We start from the raw sequence: 21,001 nt of genomic DNA on the forward strand, positions 1-21,001 counted from the left end.
CTGCTGAAGGTCTGGCTTATTCCAACCTGAGTCTCCAGACCCACTGCCCTGGAGACCCCAGGGTCCCATATTAGAAGGGCACCCAGAGACTTACACACTCAGTCTGATGATATGGAGACACAGGGGCATTTGAGCCCCAGCAGACACACCCCCTCTGCCCTCACAGCTCCCCACACCCCTGGTTACAGGTCTCCTCCCTGTACAAGGCAGGACCCTCCACCGTCACTCTCATGGGTCCACCAGCTTCCCACGCCTGGGACTAAGCCTAGATCTCCCCCAGCCCCACTATCCTCAAGGCCTCCACCTGCTGCTCCCATCCCCATCCCTGCTGGTGGAAATTAGCCTCCCGGCTCAGTGGCACCCAGGATAGCCGATGACCTCATCCGGGTTCTATGCGCCACCTGGCCCCAGCCAGCCCAGGGCTTAAATTGCAGCACAGAGGCCTTAAGCTAGACAGACAGCAGGAAGAATGTCCTCACTGTAGGCAGGGGGTGTATTGGGATGTACTAGAGCCAACGACTAGGGGGGACTTTTAAAAATAGAACCCGCAGCTCAGGCAGGGCATCAGGGGATGGGTCTCTCAGTTCCCTTCAGGGGCATGCCTCCAAATCACTGAGGCCATGGAACCAGCTGGACTGGGTGCTGGGACCTTCCCAGGGCTTGGAGCCTCTTGATAAGTCCTCTGGCGTGCTGCTGATACCCTGGGCTCAGGCGGCCCAGGCTCAGCGTTGCTGGCCAGGCAGGCCTCGGGGCACTAGGCCTGCCCTCCCAACAGGGCTGTGGTATTTCCTGCTGGGGCGCTGGAAGTCCTTCTGCACCAGGAACTTCTCCCCTAAGGGGATGCAAGGCCAGAGCTCTCTGGAAGAATCCTATTTCCACTGCAGCTCTGACCTGCTTCCCACAGAGGGCCAGTAGATGTCCTGGCCCGAATCTTTGAGACAGGGCAGTAGTGGCGTATTGTGGTGGTGGGACTCGCAAAGGCGGGGCCGGCTCATTCTCAGCAGGGGCCGGCACCCCTGGGCACACGTACTGTAACCCTGAGGCAGGTAGGCAGGCAGGCAGGTCTGGGATTGGCATCTCACTTCAGAGCCAGGCAAACTGAGGCTCCAACTTGCTCATGAGCTCCTGTGACCTTGGTAACCCCATGCCTGCTTCCTCACCCTCTGGCTAGGGGCTAGCAGAAAAGCACTGCGTGGGGCCGTCCCCTGTGTGCTGCAGCTCCTCCTGTAAGAAGGCTGGCCACGTGCAGCCTGGGTGGTAGCCCCTGTACCCACCCCACCCTGCCCACCAGCCCCACAGAATCAACCTTGGGGCAGTAACAGCCCCTCAAGTCCTCCCGTCGGTGGGTCTCAGCCTGAGGACCCACATAGAAATAGGTTCAGGAGGGAAACTCGGAGGGTGGAGGGGAAATGCCTTTATTTATCTTGGACAGGTGTGGCTGGGCCTGCAACATGAGCTGCCCTCCCACCCCCACCCTCTCCCAATCCCAGCCAGTCCTCCAGGAAGTGGGGAAGGGTGGGAGCAGCCGAAGAGGGAACAGTTCCAAAGGCCCAGCCTCCACCCCTGTCGGGCAGCTAGGCCTGAGGCCAGGGCCACGGTCTGGGGCCTTGCCTCTTGGCGCACGAGTTGCAGCTCTTGACTTTATGGCGGCGACGTACGCTTTTGTTTGGCTCTGCTACTCACAGCTGTGTCACCTTAGAAAAGTCAGTTCACCTGCTCAGCCTCAGTTTTCTCATCTGTAAAATGGGGATGGTACGTTGGTAAAAGTACACATGAGAGTTCTTTCTAATGTGCACTTATGAAAATACACCTATTTTTCCACATGGGCTGCTTGTGAGGATGGGGGAGTGGTGGAACTGAGCCTGGGCCCAGGGGGGTCCTGCCTTTCTGCTCCAAGGCCTCCACTTCTTACGGCCTTACCCACAGGCCCAGCAGGCTCACCTCTGCCCCTTTGCTGTTCTCGGTTCCAGTATTTGTCAGACTCTCCTGGCTATGGTGGCGACACAGAGGACAGAGGGTCCCCGAGAGGGGAAGGGGGACAGGCTGAGATTATTCTGGGGCAGCTGCACTGGCAGTTCCTGGAATTTTGAGGCCATGGTGCTGTTTCTTGGGCAGCACCTAGCAGTGCTGACAGCAAGTGCTGTTTATAGCCATGCTGAAGGTCAGGCAAGCCTCTGGAGGGCTGCTGCAGGGCTGGTTCCCGAATGAACGAATGGGGAAGATAACCAGACAGTGGCCCACAGCTGGGGAATACATCCTTAGAGGTTCCCAGGCCAGGCCCTCTCCCAGCATGCTTCTCTCTGGTGCACAGAGCTGCTCCTGACCCCGGGAGGTCCCTGAAGTGAGTGGGCATGAGGCTGGCTGGGTCCTGGGGAGCGGGCCTTCTGAGGTCCTGGGCCGGGACATAGGACAAGAGCAACTTCCCTGGCAGGCCCCGGGGGCTCCTCGGGCTGAAGGAGTTGTGAAATGGCAGCAAGTGCGAGGAGGGCAGGGCTACCTGGGTGATGTCTGCTGGGCCTGCTGGGGCAGCTGTCCTGCCTGGGAGATATCTCCCCAGTTCCCTGAATCTCCCTCTTGTCCAGGGGCTAGCCATAATTGAAAGGCCCCCACCCAGAGCCCTTCCATTCCCAAACACAACTTCTCCACCCCTTTGAAGCCAGGATCCACCTCTGCCCAGGAAGCATTCTAAGTGGCATGAAGCAGACTTTGCCATCCAGGACCTAGAACTGGGGGACAAGAGGAGAAGAAAGAGACTCAGAAGGCCAGGGAAGGGTGTGGTCAGCTAGAGAGGGGGCCAGTGACCCCTGGCTTTGGCACAGGGAAGTCACTGGTATGTGTGGAGTGGTGGGGGCCAAAGTCAGATGGCTGATGTGAGCGGGACGGGAGATTGTAGAGGCCAGACCTGTTGGTCACTTCTTGGAAATGCCTGGTGGTGAAGAAAGGGAGAGAAACACGGCAGGAGCCGGCAGGAGCCGGCTGGAGCAGCTAAGGCTTTCGTTTTCAAGACAACTTTTTTAGAGCAGTTTTAGGTTCACAGCAACGTTGAGAGGAAGATAAAGGGATTTCTCATAACCCCCCTGCCCCCATGCATGCACAACGTCCCGCATTACCAACGTCCCCCTCCAGAGTGTACACTTGTTATAACTGATGAAACTACACTGGCACATCATTATTACCCAGAGCCCATAGGTTACGTTAGCGTTCATGCTTGGTGGGTACGTTCTATGGTTTTGAACCAATGTATTATGACATGTATCCACCATTATAGTATCACAGAGAGTATTTTCACTGCCCTAAAAGCCCTCTGTGTAAGGAGAGGCTTTTTGAGCATAGATAAGACTCTGACTTTCTTATCAGCCAGGGTGGGGTTGGAGAGAGGGGCCATGGGAAGACAGAAGCTTCCAGCGAGAGGGCGAGGGACGGAGCAAGGCCCCAGGGGAGGCCAGATGGGAAGGGAACAGAGCATGGCATGACAGTAATTTAATCACACAATGTAAAATGCACTTAGGGCTCCCTGGAAATCCCCTGGGATGTCAGCCTGGGAAGGTCAGGAGGAGATGCTGGAAGCTGCACAGTTCACAGCACCCACTGCCTGCCCTTGGCTCCCATCCCTTGCCGCATCTACACTGGCAGGTCTAGAGGGAAAGGAAGTCAGGGACCTGTCTGGCTTTAAGCACTAGGAGTGATGGCCGGGACCTTCTGCGGAGCCCAGTGGCCCCCTCTGCTGCCAGGGAGCCGGGGAAATAGGAGCCAAGGGCGTGGGTGTGCCTGAGCCCCAGCCGGTGCCTTGCTTCCCTGGGACCCTGGACAGAACTTCTCTCCCCTCCAGCTGATGCTCAGGCCCCTCTAGGGACAGGAGGCTGGCTCAGGACCGATGGGTCAGGGCTGACCCTTCGCACACCACCCTCTGCCAGCCCCCGATCTTGTGTCCTCTGGAGGCAGGGGCTGCAGCCTCCCAGCCTCCAACCCCTGGCACCTCCCAGGGGAAGGGGTCAGGGACAGCACTTGCACCTCCTCGGTTGGGAGCTTCCCTGAAATTGTCTCAGCTCTGCACTGTCTTTGTATAATGCCCTATTTAATGATGAAATCCTCTCCACAATCCCGGGAGAAAGGCATCACTGCTGTCTTTACGTAGAGGTCATGGAGGCTGGCACTGCAACCTCAGATCTGGCTCAGACTACAGCCCATGGTCTTTGCTCTACTGCTTACCCCCAAGGCACCCGAAGGTCACGGGGCCCACAGCTGCTCCCTGGCACCGGCTACCCCTGTGCCCCCTCTGGGGTGCCCTAGACCATGGCCCAGCAAGGAGGGTGGGCTAGGTGGCGATCTTGGCCCCCAAGCACCTAGAGCCTCTGCCTTAGGGGCTTCCGAGACAGGACCTCGGTCCTGGAGCTCTGCCCATGGCTGGGTTCCCTGTTGAGAGGTGGCTGGTGACTAGAAAAGGTGAAAAGTGAAATGGGAATGAAACAATCATTACAAAGAATTTTTCAAATGCTACAGAGGGGCTAGAAAGACTTTAAAGAAAAAGAAATCCTCCAAGGATTTAGGAGCTTTGGGTCTTTTCTGGGTCAAGGAAAGCAGAGGGAGGGGGCTAGGGAGTCAGACAAGAGGTACATGGGTACCTCACACCTGGACCGCACTCTTCACAAGCCCTGGGCTCTGGGCAAGCGTTCAAGGGTGGCCGCACCCTTCTGCCAGGCAGGCTGCTCCTGCAGAGGGAGGAGGGATCTGACGGCCCTTGGCCAGAGCTGAGGGGCAACTTCCTTAGAGTCCCTGCCTCCTTCTCTAGGGAGACCTGGGCAGAACTAGCAGAGCACCTCCCTACAAGAGGATTATAGCATCCTCCACCCCACCAGCCTGAGGGGTCTTGAACCCTGCTCAGGGTAGCCAAAGGTCAGGCCAGCTGAGCCCTGACGAGCACACACAGGTGCAAGGAGAGGCGCCAGGGGCAGGCTGCAGCCAGCTTGGTGGCAAATTCCTCAGGGGGTTTGGCTGTTGACCAAGCCTGGGGGAGACTGGGCTCTTCCCTGGGAAAAGGATCATCTCAGTCTATACCTGAGGGTGAAGGGGAGCCAGCCAGGGCCCGGCAAGGGGAAGGTGGGAGCCCTGTGGGAAGGTACGATGTTAGCTAACCCATGCCTGAGGGAGAAATAAGTCCTCAAGGCAGCTTGGAAGGGAGGGCATTCCAGATGGCCCCGTGGTTTGCCCTAGCTGATCTGGCCCCAGCCTCTCTTGGATGTCATTCTGGTGTCCTTGTTCACACTTAACCCATGATCTCCTGGACACAGCTCAGGTCCTGCCTGGCAGGCATCACCTCTGCAGGCATGAGGTCCTCCCCTCTGTCTGGGGTCTGTGGCTGCCCTGCCTGGGAGCTCCCTGCTGCAGGCTGATGGCCCCCTTCTCTGTGGTTGCTTAGAAGCATCTGGGGGAGCCCTGGGTCGGGAAGCCCTGGCATGGGGGTGTCCTGCTGTGGGGAAACCCTGTGGGCAGTCCACTAAGACAGCAGAGGCATTGTGCAATTCACCCTGAATGGAAGCATACTGGCGTCTGCTACTTTCTCTGAAATGCTTGAAACATAATATGGATTGATGGATGGAGAGAGGGATGGACACTTGACCAGCAAGTTGAGTGAAATGCTGCAGTAGAACCTCGGTGGTGGGTATTCGGGTGCTCCCCGTAGCATTAGTCCTGCCTTACTGTGTTTGAAGGTGTCTATAATAAAATACCCGGAAGAGCAGAGGCCTGAACGTGAAGCTAGAAGGTGTAGGGAAAGGTGATTTTCTTGCAGGACAGGCCTGGCTGGGCAACTCAGTTTGCCCTCAGGAGTCCCCTCTCAGCCTAGAAAATGTTTTGCTTTTCTTTGTTGTCGTTTTTTACCCTTTGCTTAACCGCTTAAATCAAAGGAAACAACACACTCCTGTCACTAGTAGAGGCTCTGTACGGCCATTGATTTGGGGATAAAGGCGACGTGTGTTTTGAGATGGCCCGAGCGCTTCCAAGATGCCCCTATGGAAGCCTGGAGAGTAGGCGGGACTTGGCAAACCGGACAATGTGGCTTCCTGACAATCAAGGCATTTGTTTCTCTATTGTCCTGGCCTCATCCCAGCAGATTCCAGGGGCGGTGGGGAGGCTGCTCAGGGCACAAGGTGGCCAGTGTTTAAGAAGGTACCACAGTTCCTGGGTCTGAAATGGCGGGTCAACGGCAACTGGCAAGAGTTCTCCTGGTCTTGCTATAATCACTGGGTTAACACACATGGTTCCTGGCCCACCCTGTAGAGCCTATCTGGGAATGGGCCGGAGGCTGGTGACTGCAGGGCTCTGGTTACGATGAGAGTTCCCTCCGAGGGGCCTGGCAGGAAGTTTCCATCCATGTCTGAGAGGCCAGAATCTGGCCAGAGGCCCACCGAGGCCTGGCACCCAGGGTATGGGACTGTCCCCAGGACCTCTTTGGGCTCCTTCTAGGATGGTCCTCAAGCCTGGGCCAGAAAATGGCTTCTGCCAGCATTAGGAGCCAGCCTTGTCCTTGGGGTATAGCCAGGAAGGTGACTGGGATGTGCCCAGAGAAGCCAGGAGGACTGGCTGGTGGGCATGTTGGGGAGGAAAAGCCAAGGGACACCCTCTAGGTGCAGCTCGGTGGGGGGTGACTCCCAGGGGCTCCTCTTTCCTATGATGTCACTGGAGGCAAGCCCTGCCCGGCACCCCATGTGATGTCACAGCGTGCTTCCACATTATGTCGTGGGGGTCAGGTTATAAAATCATTCTATGTGATGTCAGGAGGGGGTGCAGCCAAAGTCTCCACGACATCCCATGAGACGCCTTTAGGGGTGAAGCTTCACCACACTCCACGTAATGTCACTAGGGGCCGGCCCACAAGCTATTTTAGGTGATGGCACTAGGCCTTCCAGAATTTTGCATTTCATGGGATGTCACTGCATAGGAGGCCACCATGGCATTCATGGTGCTATTACTGGGGGCTGGACATGCAGAATTTGGCATTGTGCATGTCACTGGGAGTGTGGTCCCTGGGAGTGTGGTCTTCCGGACATTGCATGGGGGGTTGGTGGGGTGGCATATCCATGGCATTCTGTGTGATCACACTGAGGGTAGGGCCCCCAGACTCTAGCATTCTGTAATGTCACTAGAGTGCAAGATTTGGGAACTGGCCTCCACATCTGCACCTCCCCTTTGGGAAATATGAAGCCAACCACAGAGCACTGAGCTCCATGTCCCAGCTGACCTTGCTCCCACAAGCAGGCCTGACAGCTCTGCCAGCCCTCTCTGCACACCTGCCACAGTAGAGTACGACACACTTACACTAGGATGCTTTTGTGAGGGTACATTTGGCCTGCCTGCTGGCCTGGCAGCACCTCTATGGTGGTGCTGAGTCTTAGCAGCTGCTGAATTCTTCTGGAGCCTGGAAAGTGTGCCATGGGTTTTCAAGGTGCAGATGTTATAGTAGGCTAACTGGTGTAACAAACAACTCCCAGTTCTCTTAGCACAGTGGAAGTTTATTTCTCATTCATGCAACATCCAATTCGGTGCTCCTTAGTCATCTCTCCTCCAAGCAGTGACTCCATGATCCAGGTCCCTTGCAGACAGTGGCTTGGCTGTCCTCCTCTGGGTCCTCTGCATCCAGGCAGCTGACAAACAGAGAGTGTGCAGGATGGCAAGATGGTTGCTAGAGGCAGGCCTGGAAGTGGTGTGCATTGATTTCAGAGCTAGTCTCATGGCTGCACTCAGATACAAAACACCAAGAAATGTGGTAGCTCTGTGCCAGGAAAAGGAAGCAGGCTTGGTGGTCATAGTGAATGAAAGACAAAATGGCAAGCCTCTACTGGATGATCCCTGGTGATTCTTCCCTGAGGACAGGCCCATCCTCAGGTCACCCTTCTTATGTTCACCTCCCATCTGCTACCCTCTCAGATCACACCGGGCAGCAAGGCCGCCCAGTCCCAGCTCAGCCCTGGTGACCTTGTGGTGGCCATTGACGGCGTCAACACAGATACCATGACCCACCTGGAGGCCCAGAACAAGATCAAGTCTGCCAGCTACAACCTGAGTCTCACGCTGCAGAAGTAGGTGGGAGCTCTCCAGAGCAGGGGGCAGAGGTTGGGTGTGGGCACCAAGGGCCTGGGAGAGGAGCTGTCCAGCATGGACCCAGCCTTGTACTACCGGACCGCACAGGGAAGTGAGGACAGCCTCTGGACAAGAAGGACAGGCCCAAGTCATCAGGCACCTGCCATGTCTGTGCCTTACTTTACAGATGAGGCTCAGAGAGGGTGGATAACGGTGCTGCTGGTATGTGGGCAGCCGGGCCCGGAAGCCAGGGTCTTCCCTGCTTCCTCTGTGCACAGGCAGCCTCCCTGAAACCTAGCAGAGGCCCGTGGCTGCAAAGTACCCCAGAGCCGTGACTTCTCCATGCTGGTCAGGCCCAGGGGACACCCAGGTCCTCTGCCCTGGCTCCCTGGGTTCTGGATGTTCTCCCCTCTCCAGTCCTTCTCAGGCAGGAGCTCCTGGACCCAATGGCAACTGTCTTCATTTCTGGTTTTTCCAGGTCAAAGCGTCCCATTCTCATCTCCACGGCAGCGCCCCCGATCCAGTCCCCTCTGCCTGTGATCCCCCACCAAAAGGTAGGTGCTGACTGTGGGTGGCAGGCTCCACTCTGGGCCGTGGTTCCCGGAGTGCAGCCCCTGGTCTGCCTGCCTGACCCTCGGCTGGCCTGACTCTGGCAAGGTGGGGGGATCAGCCCGGCCCCAGCCCTGCCCTGCCTCGGCTGATGCCGGGGAGGTGGCGCAGACCCCCTGGGGAGAAGCGTTCAAGCCCCATAAAATGCTGCATGTAGGGGTGCCCGCCTGGGTGCTTAGCCAACACCCTGGGCTCATGGGCGGGCTAACAGGAAATCCACTTAGGCAGCGGTGTTTTCAGGAAAGGGACCATTCTCCCAGCCAATTAGGGACAAGTGTCCAGAAGGCTTTGACCCTCATCCTCCTGAGGGCACTGGGGAGGGGGGTGACTGTGGCATGAAAGCCGAGGCCCAAGTTTGAGCTGGTCACCCCAGGAGGTGCTCCCAGGCATGGGGGGCCTGCTGGCCCTCAGGGTTTCTCCTGTGTCACAGGCTCTCTCCCTCCCGTTTCCCTTTCTCCTCCCAGTGGCACGCTCCTATACCACACTCAGAAGTGCTGGTGCAGCCAGCAGGTACCAGGCCCCTTCCCAGGTCCCTCTAAGCAGCTCAACCCTGAGGGACCCAGAGCATGGGAGGCCTACCCCACCGCTCCTACAGGACTACACACTCCCGCCGCTCTCCACACCTCCTTGCAGGACCTCATACTGACCCTGTCTGTCCAGTGGGGCAGAGTGGGTGATGGGCAGGGTGGGGAGAGGGGACAAGAAGATGACGGGGGTCTGGGGTGGGTGACAGATTGAGGAAGTGGGCAGAGAGCTGTTGGGGAGAAGCTGCAGAGGCAGACTGGGGGAAGCAAATGTCAGCCCCCCTCCTTCCTCAGTTTCCCCTCTGCACCTCTACTCTGCCTGTTCACCACCAGCCCAGAAGGCCCCCTCTCACCGGCCATGTGGGGCATTGCAGAGTGGGGTCAGCAGAGCAGGAGGCAGGGCTGTGCTCACCAGGTGCCCCCATTCAGGGGAAGGGGGAACAGGTGTAGGATGGAGGGGTCTCCCCACAATTCCCTGAGACCACACCACCTTTTCTCCAGCCCTGCCGGCAGGCTGGCTTGGCCTAGCTTTCTGTGTGGGGCTTTGCATTTTGTCCAGGTGGATGACAGCTTCAGGGCCAGGAGCTTCACCCCGCTCTTTTTGACAAAACCCTTCTCTTCCAGGTGTCCTTTCTATCCCCCTACCCTGACCTCGGTGCAGTAGGCTGCAGGTTCCAGGGTGGTGGGCTGCTAGGCGCTCACACTAACCCCTCTGTTTCAGGTTCACGCAGAAGCGCTGGGATGGGCGTGGCCTCTAACTGCTCTCTTCTCTCTCCCCTGCATGGTGCTGCCCCGGGCCAGGACCCTGCTCTGGACACGAACAGCAGCCTGGCAGCACCCAGCCCCAACCCCGAGGCGAGGGCCATCCTGGGCACCCCAGGCAACCTGGAGCTCGGGCAGACCTTTAGCTCCTCCTTCTCTCAGACCTCCGTCTTCTCCTCACACACGGAGGCCTCTGACGCTGGCCCTCCATGGGGCAGCCCGGGGGCCAAGGTCAGCCTGGAGGGGGCCCTCGACTCTCTAAGCCCGAAAACCCCGTGGGGTTCGAGCCAGCCAAGGCAGTATAACAACCCCGTTGGCCTGTACTCGGCAGAGACCCTGAGGGAGATGGCTCAGATGTATCAGATGAGCCTCCGAGGGAAGGCCTCAGGTGCTGGACTCCTAGGAGGGTAGGTAACGGGCTCACAGCTCTCCACTGGTTGTCAGGGGCCATCTGGGTCCTCAGTGCTCGTAGAGGCCTGGTCAGGTAGTCAGAGTGAGGAACTGGCCTCATTCTGGCCAGCCCCAAGCCCATGAGGCAGTGCAGGCTAAGAGCAGTGAAATCAATCATCCTATTGACATTTGCCATGAGCCGGGCCCATCATTGCTTTACACAACCTGGGGCTATGTGTCGGATTTTGCAGAGAGGGAAACTGAGGCTCAGAGAAGGTTAAGTCGAGGTCCAGCTGTCCAGCTACTAAGTGGCCAAGCTGGGCCTGAATACAAGAGACTCTGACTCCCAAAACTTTCACATCAGGTCACCCACCAAGACAGGACAAAGCCTAATACCTCCAGGAACTCTGGGGCAAAGGGACAGGCTGGTTGCCACCCCTTTGGGAGTCCTGAGAGGTGGGAGAGCAAGTTCTCTAGGTCTGGCAGTGGTCTAGGAAGGCTGCCTGGAGGAGGGAGCACCCGAGCTGGGTACAGAGAGACTGGGCAAGGGGTGAGGGGAGTGGGTTGGCAGGACTGACCCTGGCTAGGGTGGGGAAGCAAGGGAGCAGGACCCTGAGGAGAAAGGGGCCCTGCAGGAGAACAGCAGGCCACGCCCTGCTCCCCGAAGTCTAGCTAATGGTACTCTTGGAGCACAGGAGTTAAAAGAACCTAGAGCCAGAGCCAGGGTGGGCATTGCGGAGGGGCTGAGGGTTATCTCATTGTAACTTCTTCCATAGCCCCATATGCAACTGGTATAAACGTCTCTGGGCTGGAGGCAAAGCAGGCTGAGTCAAGGCATATGGCCCAGTGGCTAGGGGTTCAGGACTCTTCCATGAGACTGTCCGTATCTCAGGATTATGGGGAGGATTGAAGGAGGTAACACATGCATAGTGCTGAGCTCTGTTCTGGCACACTCACTACGTGCTACCTGCCATCACTGCCTGGACTCACACAACAGGCACATAGATGAGTCAGCATTTTAGTCCAGGTCGGTGTGATCCAAGCCCACACCCTTCCTTTGACCTAGCCACACACTGTATCTGTGCTCCGCCCGTTCACTGCTCCCCTGGGAATCCCCAGCTCCCCCAGATCCCATAGCTCTTTCTGGGATCCCGAGTGAAGCTGGGCGCTCTACGGTGTGAGCACTTGGACCCTGGCTTCCCTGGCCCAAGATGGCAAAGCTTTCTACCCCCAGGCTTTTTCCAGCAAGGGGCTTCTGCCAGAAAGCTCAGGGAAAGACAGAGTAGAAATGGACTCTTTCTCCTGCCTTGGGTGGGCTGATAGCTCTTCCTGGTTCTCTTTGGGCCTGGCCCCCAGCAGGGAGGTCACGCTCTGGTGGACCTGGACTTCCATGGGGCCCACCTGCAGTGATGGTAAGGTCTTCCCTCACGGAGGCCTCAGTCGAGGCTGGGGGCTGGTTAACAGTCCATATGCTTTATCTAACACAACTCTCTCAGCAACTTCAGAGGGGTGGCATCATTCCCTCATTTTATAGCTGGGAAATAGAAACCCAGAGAGAGCAAGTAATTTGCCCAAGGTCACACAGTTAACGAGTGGCAGATAGGACTGGCACTCAGGTCAGTCTGACTTCTCCCTGCATGGAGCCAGGGACCTACCTGCCTGTCCCACCCCTGTTTCTCCCGACTCCCGACAAGCCCTCCCATTGGCACAAGGGCTGCTCAGAACCTGACAAGTGTTAGATTATTACTTGACACTCAGAGCAGCAGGGTCCAACAGTTTCTTCAAAGGGAAGATGGGCTAGGGAGGGAATATGGTGTGTGCTTCATTCAAAGTGAAGGCTGATGCTGTGGTCCCAGGAGGAAGGGCAGAGCCTCTGACCTGGGCTAGCCGAGGGCTGAGGCCACCACCTCACAGGAGACAGGGTTGGCAAATGCTACTCCCCATGTCTGTTCATCGCACACTTAACCCATGCCGAGGGCTTTACACTCAGGATTCTGTTCAGTCTGTGGGGGGCACCACCCTCTGGGTATTATGAATGAGGAGACTGAGGCTAAGACAGGTGGGTAACTTGTCCAGAGTCACAGCTCTAGGAAGAGGCAGGGTCAGGATTTGAACTCTGTCCTGTCTGGCTGCAAAAGGAAGCTCCTTCCCATACTCTCTCTCTCTGGGTAGCTTCAAGGTGATCTCTTGGCAGCTTGTATGCCCTTTGGAGGAGTGGAGAGGAACAGAGGGGGTGAAAGAACAGCCGGGCCTGCAGCCCCCTGATCCTTGTCCTCTCTGGGCCTGGTACCGAAGGGCAGTGTCCCTCAGGCCAGTTGGCGCGAGGGCCCCCGGGGCGTTTTTATCTCTTTGTCTCATTCTCCCCAAGACCTGGCTGCCCCTCTCTGAGCTCTGTCTGTTGCAGGCATCTCAGCCTCCAGGTCCTCAGGCAGAAGCTAAGCAGGGGGCAGGAATCAATGCCAAAGAAGGAGCTGGCTACCTAGGCAGGGAAGGGCATAGGCAGCCCCTGAGGCCAGCACTGCCCTCTACAGGGGGCACTGGGCTGGTCAGGGCAAGAGCTGATCCTGCAGTTGTCAGCATTGGCCAAAAATGGAGAAGGAATTGGAGATCTGTGATGGCCCTTTCCTAACATAGCTCCACTTACAGCTATTTTGAGCCTGGGAGGACAGAGGGAATTTTATCAGCCCTGAGACAGAGTTGGGCCGCCTGGGACTGGTGGGGGTGGGGGTGGGGGGTCTCCCTGGCTTTGGTCTGGATCCCCAGGGTCATGGCCAAGGGGTGACCAGGGCCAGGCCAGCTGAGGCCCAGGCTCTCCCAGCCAGAGCCCAGAGTGGTCAGATATGGGAAGGTGGCAGGGTGTGGAGAAAGGGACACCACTTTCTGCCCTCTTCCCCCCTCAGGTTTCTGACAAGGGTCCGCCACTGCAAGGAATTTGCATTGAAAGAAACATAATGCAGGCAATGCCTCCCTCAAGGAGATGATACTCCAGGAGGCTGGCTCTCACATAACAGTGAGGGTGGGGTCCCTCTTGTAGTGTCCAAGCTGGGCTGCCTTGTGCGGGGTTTTTCCTGCAATACAGGACCTGCACTTCTCCCAAGTCTCCTCACTCTTCCATCCTGCCTCACTGCCCATCCACAGGGCCTTTAAGGGCAGTTACTGGGAACTGCACAGACCCCTTACTACTGTGCCCCGGGAGGAGTGTCCAGGGCTGCCTGACCCTCCTCTAGGAAAGAGAGCATGCTCCCGGGGCTGTGTGAAACCCCACTGCACACAAACCCCAGCACCACTGCAACTCCTGCTCAGGGAACAGAACTCCTGGAGCTGTCCCCCATTAAACAAGGGTAAGTCCAGAGCTATTGTCCGGCCAGGAGGCACCTGGGGCCTTGGCCGTTCCTGGAGCAGCCATCGCTAGTCCGGTCTCCATCTCCAGCTTCCTCGCCGGGGTCTACAGACAAGGTGTATGTAGGAGATTCATGTACATGGTAAATGAGCACCTATGAAGATGGACAAAAAAACCTTTCTCCCTGGCAAAACTTCAGGTACTGTGGACCTACGCTGCAGCTGGCATCTCTGACCCAAACTGAGCGGCTGTGATCGGGACTCAGAGCCCTTCCCCTCCTCACTCTGCACTCTCCTCACCCAGTGCCAGTCTGGGCTGCCTCTGCCTCCACAATGGCCAGACTGAGGACCATCCCTAGGTCCCTACACACAAACCCTCTGGCAGGACCCTCACTCTGATAGCCCTGTTTTCTTTGCTTTTTCTCTTCCCCACCCCCAGGTGGTAGCCAACTCTCCAGCCAAGTTAGTATCAAAGGAAAGCACGTGTGTGTGCTTGCCTGCATATCCCAGCATGCGACCGCGTGTCTGGGGAACTGAGCAGCGTGCGTCTGTGTCAGCGGCATGTGTACGTGTATGTGCATGCGTGAATGGGGATGCATTTGTGTCCCTGAGTGAGCCTGCATGTGTGTGGAGCTGAGAGTATGGAGTGGAGGCAGTGGGGAGGGGCGCTGGGGCTCCGGCAGATGCCCCAGACCATTGTGTTCCCAATTAGCTGCTGCAGCTGCTTAAACCGCAGGCTGGCTCCGGTGGGCGGTGGGTGGAGTGCGTGCTGACGCCGGTTCTGGGAGAGCCTGAAGACATTTCTAGCCCGGCCGGACCACTCAGAAGGGCTGTATCTGACCTTGTCTTTGCCTGGGGAGCACGCTTGACTGTTGAAGGGAAAAGCCTCCATGGGTAGAAGCTGGTGGGCCACCCAGCAAGTTGGACTTGGAGGGGGCGGGGGGCGCCTGAGCACATATGCACTGAAGAGTCTGGAGGAGCAGAGCCCCGGGCCACCCAGGATGAGTCCCTTCGTGGAGGAACGAAGCTCAGAATCCCTGTGGGTGCCCAGTGGGGCTGCTTTTTGCCTTTGGGCGCTCTGGACTCCGCTTGGGCTGCCGCCGCCTCTCACGCGTGGCCCAGCTCCTGTCTCCTAATCCCAACCGCCACTCCGCACCCCCTTCCGTTTCCGCTTCCCTGCGGGCGTGGTGAGAGAGCTTTCAATGCCTGGCGCCCCCTGCTGACGCTGGGCGGTAGCTCAGGCTGAGCCGGGGGCTCCAGGGATCTGGGAAAGCGGAGACTGGCAAGAAGAACCTTCCGCAAAGGGCTCTGGGGAGGGTGAGAGGATTTTTCCAACCAGACCCAGCCCGCCCACGTCGGTCGGGGGGACTTGGGGAACCTTCCTGGGATCAGGCTTAGGGAGGTCTCTCTCCACACCCTACACCACCAGCCCTCACCTTGAGCCGTGTAACACCACCTGTTGCCCCTTCTCTCCTTCCACCTCCCTCCCTTGCTCTCCTGCCCCATGCTCCCCTCCCCCAGCGCCGACTACCAGGAACGCTTCAACCCCAGCGCCCTGAAGGACTCGGCCCTGTCGACCCACAAGCCCATCGAGGTGAAGGGGCTGGGTGGCAAGGCCACCATCATCCACGCGCAGTACAACACGCCCATCAGCATGTACTCCCAGGACGCCATCATGGACGCCATCGCCGGGCAGGCCCAGGCCCAGGGCAGTGACTTCAGTGGGTAAGCGCCTCCCCTCCTCCACTGGCGCTCGATGCCTCCGCCTCGTCATCACCGAGGAGGGCACCGGGCCACTGGGCGCCATCGGAGACTTTGGGCTTCGGGACCAGCTGTCCTCCATCGTCTTGATCCTCCCAGGGTACAGCCCTTGCAGGAGAGCCAGCCTTCGCCCGGGGCCTCCCAGAACATGGTGTTCTCTCTTCAGAGTCAATCTCATGGTCAGCTTTAGGAGAAGGGTGGAGAAATGCAGCATGTGCTTTTCACAGCCTCTGCATTTTCCCAGGCTCCATGAGGGGGCTGGTTTACAAAGAGACTTCCGGAATCCTGTTAACCGGGGTCACATTCTGGATACCTCAGCTCCTCACAACTAAGCCATTCTTTGGGGGGAAGTTGCTGTGTTCTTCCAATGATGAGGGCAATTCAGATTCACGAGTGGGTTTCTTGTTTGGGAAGGGGCCTCCGGACCAGCCATCCACAGTGCTGTTGACAGTCAGCCCCGCCACAGAGCCGGGGGTGGGGGGGCAGGCACCCAGCACTCACCTCCTCCTGTTTGCCCCAGGGAAGCCCAGCCTCAGGGCAGTGGGATTTAGGACATCCTTGGTTCCTGACTTTGCTTGTTAGCAATGGTTGAAGAACTTGAGGGTTGAGTAGGGAAATAGTTGGATGCAAATCATTTGTGGATGAAACGGGTAATAGTACAGACATTAATGTGGACCTCTCTCCCTCTCAGAATTTCTTTCTGTCTCTGTTTCTCTTAGTCTCTGTTTCTTCTCCGTATTTCTTTCTTACCGTGTATGTCTCTCTTTCTGTCTCTATCTCTCTGTCTCTTTTTCTGTTTCTGTGTGTCTCTTCCTTCCTTTCACACACACACACACACACACACACACACACACACACAGAGTCCCTTACTGTATTCTACTTGGAAATACTGTTAGTATTGGCTTTCAGAACTGATTATCTCTGTGGTAACATCTTATCCCTGAGTCAGAATCTCTAGCAACTGAAGGCAAGAAATCTTAAAATGATGGTTGTCCTTTTTTCCAAAACTAGGAAAAACAGATGTTGTAAGAGGGATAGAGGCGTTCAAAAGTCCCGGAGAACTCCTATAGCATTTGGCCTTTGTAGAGCCCAGCCCTCGTGGCCATGACGAGTGTGCAGGTTATAAAGTGCAGGTTCCAGAGGCCAAAGGATGGAACGTGGTGTGGACTTACTGGCGCTCCTGGTCAAAAGGAGCCTGGCCCTCTCAGGCACGCAGTACTTTCTTCGAGCCACCAGGGGGTGGATGGTTGCTTGCCCTGGAGCCGTGAGTCAAACCCGCCAGGCTCAGGTCTGCAGTTCTTTGCAGAATTCTCTGGGCAGGGTTGACTTACTTAATCCCATCGTTCAAAGCAGAAAATATGACCATGCAAGTTTAAAAACACAACTGTTGCTCGTGTGTACCCAGGAAGACAGGGCTGCCTGATTAAGCCAAAGAGTTAACGGGGGTTTCCTGTTAACATGTTTGCCACGTGTGTCCTTGGTGTGCTCTTAAAAGTGGTAACATCGGGCTTCCCTGGTGGCGCAGTGGTTGAGAGTCCGCCTGCCGATGCAGGGGACACGGGTTCGTGCCCTGGTCCGGGAAGATCCCACATGCCGCGAAGCGGCTGAGCCCGTGAGCCATGGCCGCTGAGCCTGCGCGTCTGGAGCCTGTGCTCCACAACTGTAACATTGGAAAGGGAAGCACAATGGAAGATAATGGAAGAACTGCTGTTCACTAACTTTATGTTTTCTGCACCTTGGGAAAAGACTACAAATCATTTGGTTTTACCTCTAGGCCCCCCATGATATATTTTTTTAACATGATGCACTGTTGATCTAATCTAGGCTTCTCCTTCCTTTCCCCTCCCCTCCCATCCTTTTCCCCTCCCTTGCGTGCCTGGGAAGCAACATTCTTCCTTTTCCTTCTAACTCAGCCCTGCTGGGTTGATGCTGTCGTGGTGCCAGTGGGTAAACGCTGCCCTTGTCTACCATGAGGTGTTCCATTTCTGCTGTTAATTTCCATGATTCCTTCCTCACTGACAGTTTTCTTTTTGTCTCTCTCTCTCTTCCTCCTTTATCCACCCCACTCCCCCATAACTCATTTCTGATCCTAACCCTGCTCCCTTGTGTATGCGCCTCCCCCCGCCCTCCCATGATGGACATGCACTCACTGCTGGGTTTTCCTCTGCTTGGCAGGGCGTCACCGCTGGCGTAAGTAGACCCCACAGTATCTGTTCCGTCGTCCGTCTGTCTGGTTGCGGGATGGTGTGTGGGTTTGGTGGGACGTGCCTGAGGACAGTGGTTCTGTCCACGTTCCTCCTCACACCCACCTCACAGGTAAATGACATGCCCCGCGGCCTCTACAGGCAAGTGCTTGTCTTTTGGGGTTTTCGCCAAATAATGTCACTATGGACATAGAAATCAGAGTAATGACACCACACTGGCTGGGGGTGTATCCCGTGTTCTCCTTGCTGTGCTTTGCGGGGGCTCCCCCCAGCCTTTCTTGTCTACACTGGGACAGCATAGATCTTAATGTCAGAATCCACATGGGGCCATTATTCAGGGAGAGGATGCTAAGGGGGTCTGTTGGAGGCCATTCTCCAAATCCTCATGGAAGATGGATCTGGAGGACCCAGCGCCTGCCAGGACCACCCATAAGAGACGAAAGATGAGTCAGACTTGGGGGCAGTGTACAGTGGAGTAAATGCCCACCGGTGACCTTGATGTTGCGGGGACCATGGAGTGTTTTTGTTGGCAAGAAGTTCATGCTGGAGTGGCTCCAGAGAGTGGGCTCGGACCCAGGGTCCCAGAACTGGAGGGCCTGTTCTATCCCCTCTCTGTATATATTCTTCCTGAGCCCCAGATTCTCAAAAGGCACAGCAGTTCCTTCGTCTGGTTCCCGGTGTCTGTTGCGACAGCACCGCAAGTCCCTGGTCTTTGCACAGCATTGTGGGAAGGGAAGTCAACAATGTGACTCCCAAGGGACTCACTCCTGGGGTTTACTTTCTTGAGCCCTTGGAGATGTGGAAGGAACAGGGAGCACCTCAAGGGCATGTTCCAGGGAAGTGGCAGCCAGTGCCTTCCATCGGCTTCAGGACCCCTTAAGGCTCCTCCCTATGCCAGAAACGACCTCTCCAGCGAGATCCCAGCCTCTCATCCACCCCCTGGTCTTCCCTATCTGATCCCAGCCACAGGCTGACAGGCCTGTAGCTTTCCAGGCCAGGGCGAAGCCTTGAGGAAAGTAGGGGTAGCTCCACCCAACCTTGGTGAGTCGCCTTCCATCACCTTTCTCCACCTCTGCTCTCATAGCCCACCCTGAGCTGACTTAGGGGACCAATCCTGAGAGACTAGGCCAATTCTTCTGTCCAGCTCCTTGCAGAGAGGGTAGAAGACAGGGGCACTGGGGAGGTCCCTTCTCCAGCTAGCCAGCCCTCGAGGGAGCAAGGGCAGGTAGAGGCAGTCATAGCAGCAGGCAGGGCGATGCTGGACAGGGGGAGTGTCTGTGCTGGGCCATGTCTCCAGATGTGGAACATCTGGGGTGTGCAAGTCCCCAGTGGGCAGAAGTAGCCTTCATGAGCCCTGTCACTGCAGAGGGTCTGATGGAAAGGATGCTGAGCTGGGAGCTGGGAAGCCTGGGTTCTAACTCAGTGGGGCCCCTACGTGACGTAACCTGGAGCTAGTCGGCTAGCCTCTCTGGACCTCAGTTTTGGCATGTGTAAGAGGAGGTGGCTGGGCCACCGGTCCACAGGCTGGGGAGACAGGCTGTTATTGCTGTGAGCTTCTCCTGAGCCCACCCTGACTGCTGAGAGGGCCGGCTGGGCAGCCTAGATTACCCAGCCCTCCCTGGTTGGGATGAGTGGTCATCCATAAAGCTTTTAATGTATCTTGCCCTGAAGTCTGATCTGGGCTGAGAGACCCTGGACTCAAGGGGCTCTGGGGTCCCTTCTGATTCTGATCTAGGATTTGTTCATTCAACTACGTTTTGAGCACCTACCATGTGCCAGACCTTGGGAGTCTAAGGGAAGGTCACCAGGTCCCCCTCAAAAAGCTGTGCTGCCCTGGGGCAGAGGACTAGTGACCCTCCCTGCAGCACTACACCCAGTTCCCTCGGGCGAGAAACTGCGCTATCCGTGGGTGATGCCAGGCTTTAGGGGCCTGATTGCCTTGTTTCTCCAACCGCCTCCTCACCGAGCTTCCCTGTCTTTGTAGAGTGGGAGCCCACAGTCCTCCTCCAGGGCAGTCATGCCATTGGGGGCTCCCTGTTTGGATCCCAAGCTTTGAGGAGGCCAAGGGACTGACCATGAGGAAGCCTCTGAGTCCCCCAAATGGGCTGTCCTCACCCAGCCCCAAACTCAGGACCTGCTCAGGGAGGTTGAAATTACTTCCAGAAGACCTCTTCTGCCTCTTCTTTCCTTAAAGGAGATACAGCTCCTGGGGGCGGGTGTCTTCAGGCCTGTGTCTAGAGTTAGCCTGGGGGAGGGGGTACTGGCAGGAGGGTCTGAGCCTCCTGACCCTCCGTGAGCGGAATTCACTGTCTCGCTGTGACCACCCTGAGCACTGAGGACCCAGGTCAAGCCCTTGTTTCAGGCTCTCAGAAGGGCATGGTGGATCCAGACAAGTAGGGGTTACCCACATGCACGGGGGGTGCACCAGGGGGAGGTGCAGAGGTCGGGGGCAGGCTTCCAGCCCTGCCCTTGCCCATGGCCTCTCTCTGCATTTCAGGAGCCTTCCTGTCAAAGACCTCACCGTAGACAGCACCTCTCCTGTGTATCAGGCTGTGATTAAGAACCAGAACAAGCCGGAAGACGAGGCTGACGACTGGGCCCGCCGCTCCTCCAGCCTGCAGTCTCGCTCCTTCCGCATCCTGGCCCAGATGACGGGGACAGAATATAGTAAGGGAGGGCTGTGGGGTGGCAGGAAGGGGCGACGATGAAGGGCCAGCGAGGGTCCTGGGCCCTACTCCACAGTCCCACGGAAGCCGGGGAGTCGAGCCCCCCACCCTTGAAGATGAGCTGGCCTCGATAGATAGTTAGCAGCCTGCTGCGCCCCTTCTGGGTCCCTGGGGCAGGCACAGTGACATCAGCCTGCTGCTGGGCTCCTGGACTCCAGCGGTGGGCAGCGGACTGGCTGTGGTGCTTTCCGGATTGGGATGGGAGGACTTTGCAGGCCACGCCTCTGGCTGCTCCCTCCCACCTGCGCCTCTTCCTCTCATGCCCCCTTTCTCCCCCTGCCCTGTGCCCAGCACACAGCCTTTTCTCTCCAGAGGTCACAGGTAGGGAGCAATAACTGTCCCATCATGGGTGGGGACTCCGTGCCCACCGAGCTCTAGTAGCTTTTCTTCCTGATGTTCCCTGTGATGCCTCCTGACCTGCAACTTCTGCCCACAGTGCAAGACCCTGATGAGGAAGCTTTGCGAAGGTCAAGGTAAGTGCCTGGACTCAGGCTCTGTGGCCTTTTTGCCCGTTCTGATCCCCTCCCTCCCAGGGCAGCCCCTAGGTCAAACGACTCATGGAAGGAACGTCTCAAGTTAATGCATTTGGAAACTCCCGACCCCTGAAGGG

At 57.2% G+C, this 21,001-nt stretch overlaps 1 protein-coding gene across 7 annotated transcripts in view; it reads left to right on the plus strand.

Annotated features, from left to right (window-relative positions):
* LDB3 (LIM domain binding 3) overlaps positions 1-21,001 on the plus strand; it is a 57,258-nt gene that overhangs the window by 1,937 nt on the left and 34,320 nt on the right. For 3 of the 7 annotated variants that reach the window (XM_007458359.1, XM_007458357.1, XM_007458355.1), the window contains 5 exons: positions 7,924-8,075; positions 8,555-8,630; positions 10,011-10,378; positions 20,163-20,332; positions 20,828-20,864. In XM_007458359.1, the coding sequence (XP_007458421.1) occupies positions 7,924-8,075; positions 8,555-8,630; positions 10,011-10,378; positions 20,163-20,332; positions 20,828-20,864 (803 nt within the window). Of the gene's footprint in view, positions 1-7,923; positions 8,076-8,554; positions 8,631-10,010; positions 10,379-14,139; positions 14,163-15,221; positions 15,426-20,162; positions 20,333-20,827; positions 20,865-21,001 lie in introns of all 7 variants that reach the window. The other 4 variants (XM_007458354.1, XM_007458358.1, XM_007458360.1 and 1 more) reach the window with 2 other exon arrangements.

The sequence above is a fragment of the Lipotes vexillifer genome, unplaced genomic scaffold (genome assembly GCF_000442215.2).
Source record: "Lipotes vexillifer unplaced genomic scaffold, Lipotes_vexillifer_v1.1 scaffold437, whole genome shotgun sequence".
Taxonomy (NCBI): domain Eukaryota; kingdom Metazoa; phylum Chordata; class Mammalia; order Artiodactyla; family Lipotidae; genus Lipotes; species Lipotes vexillifer.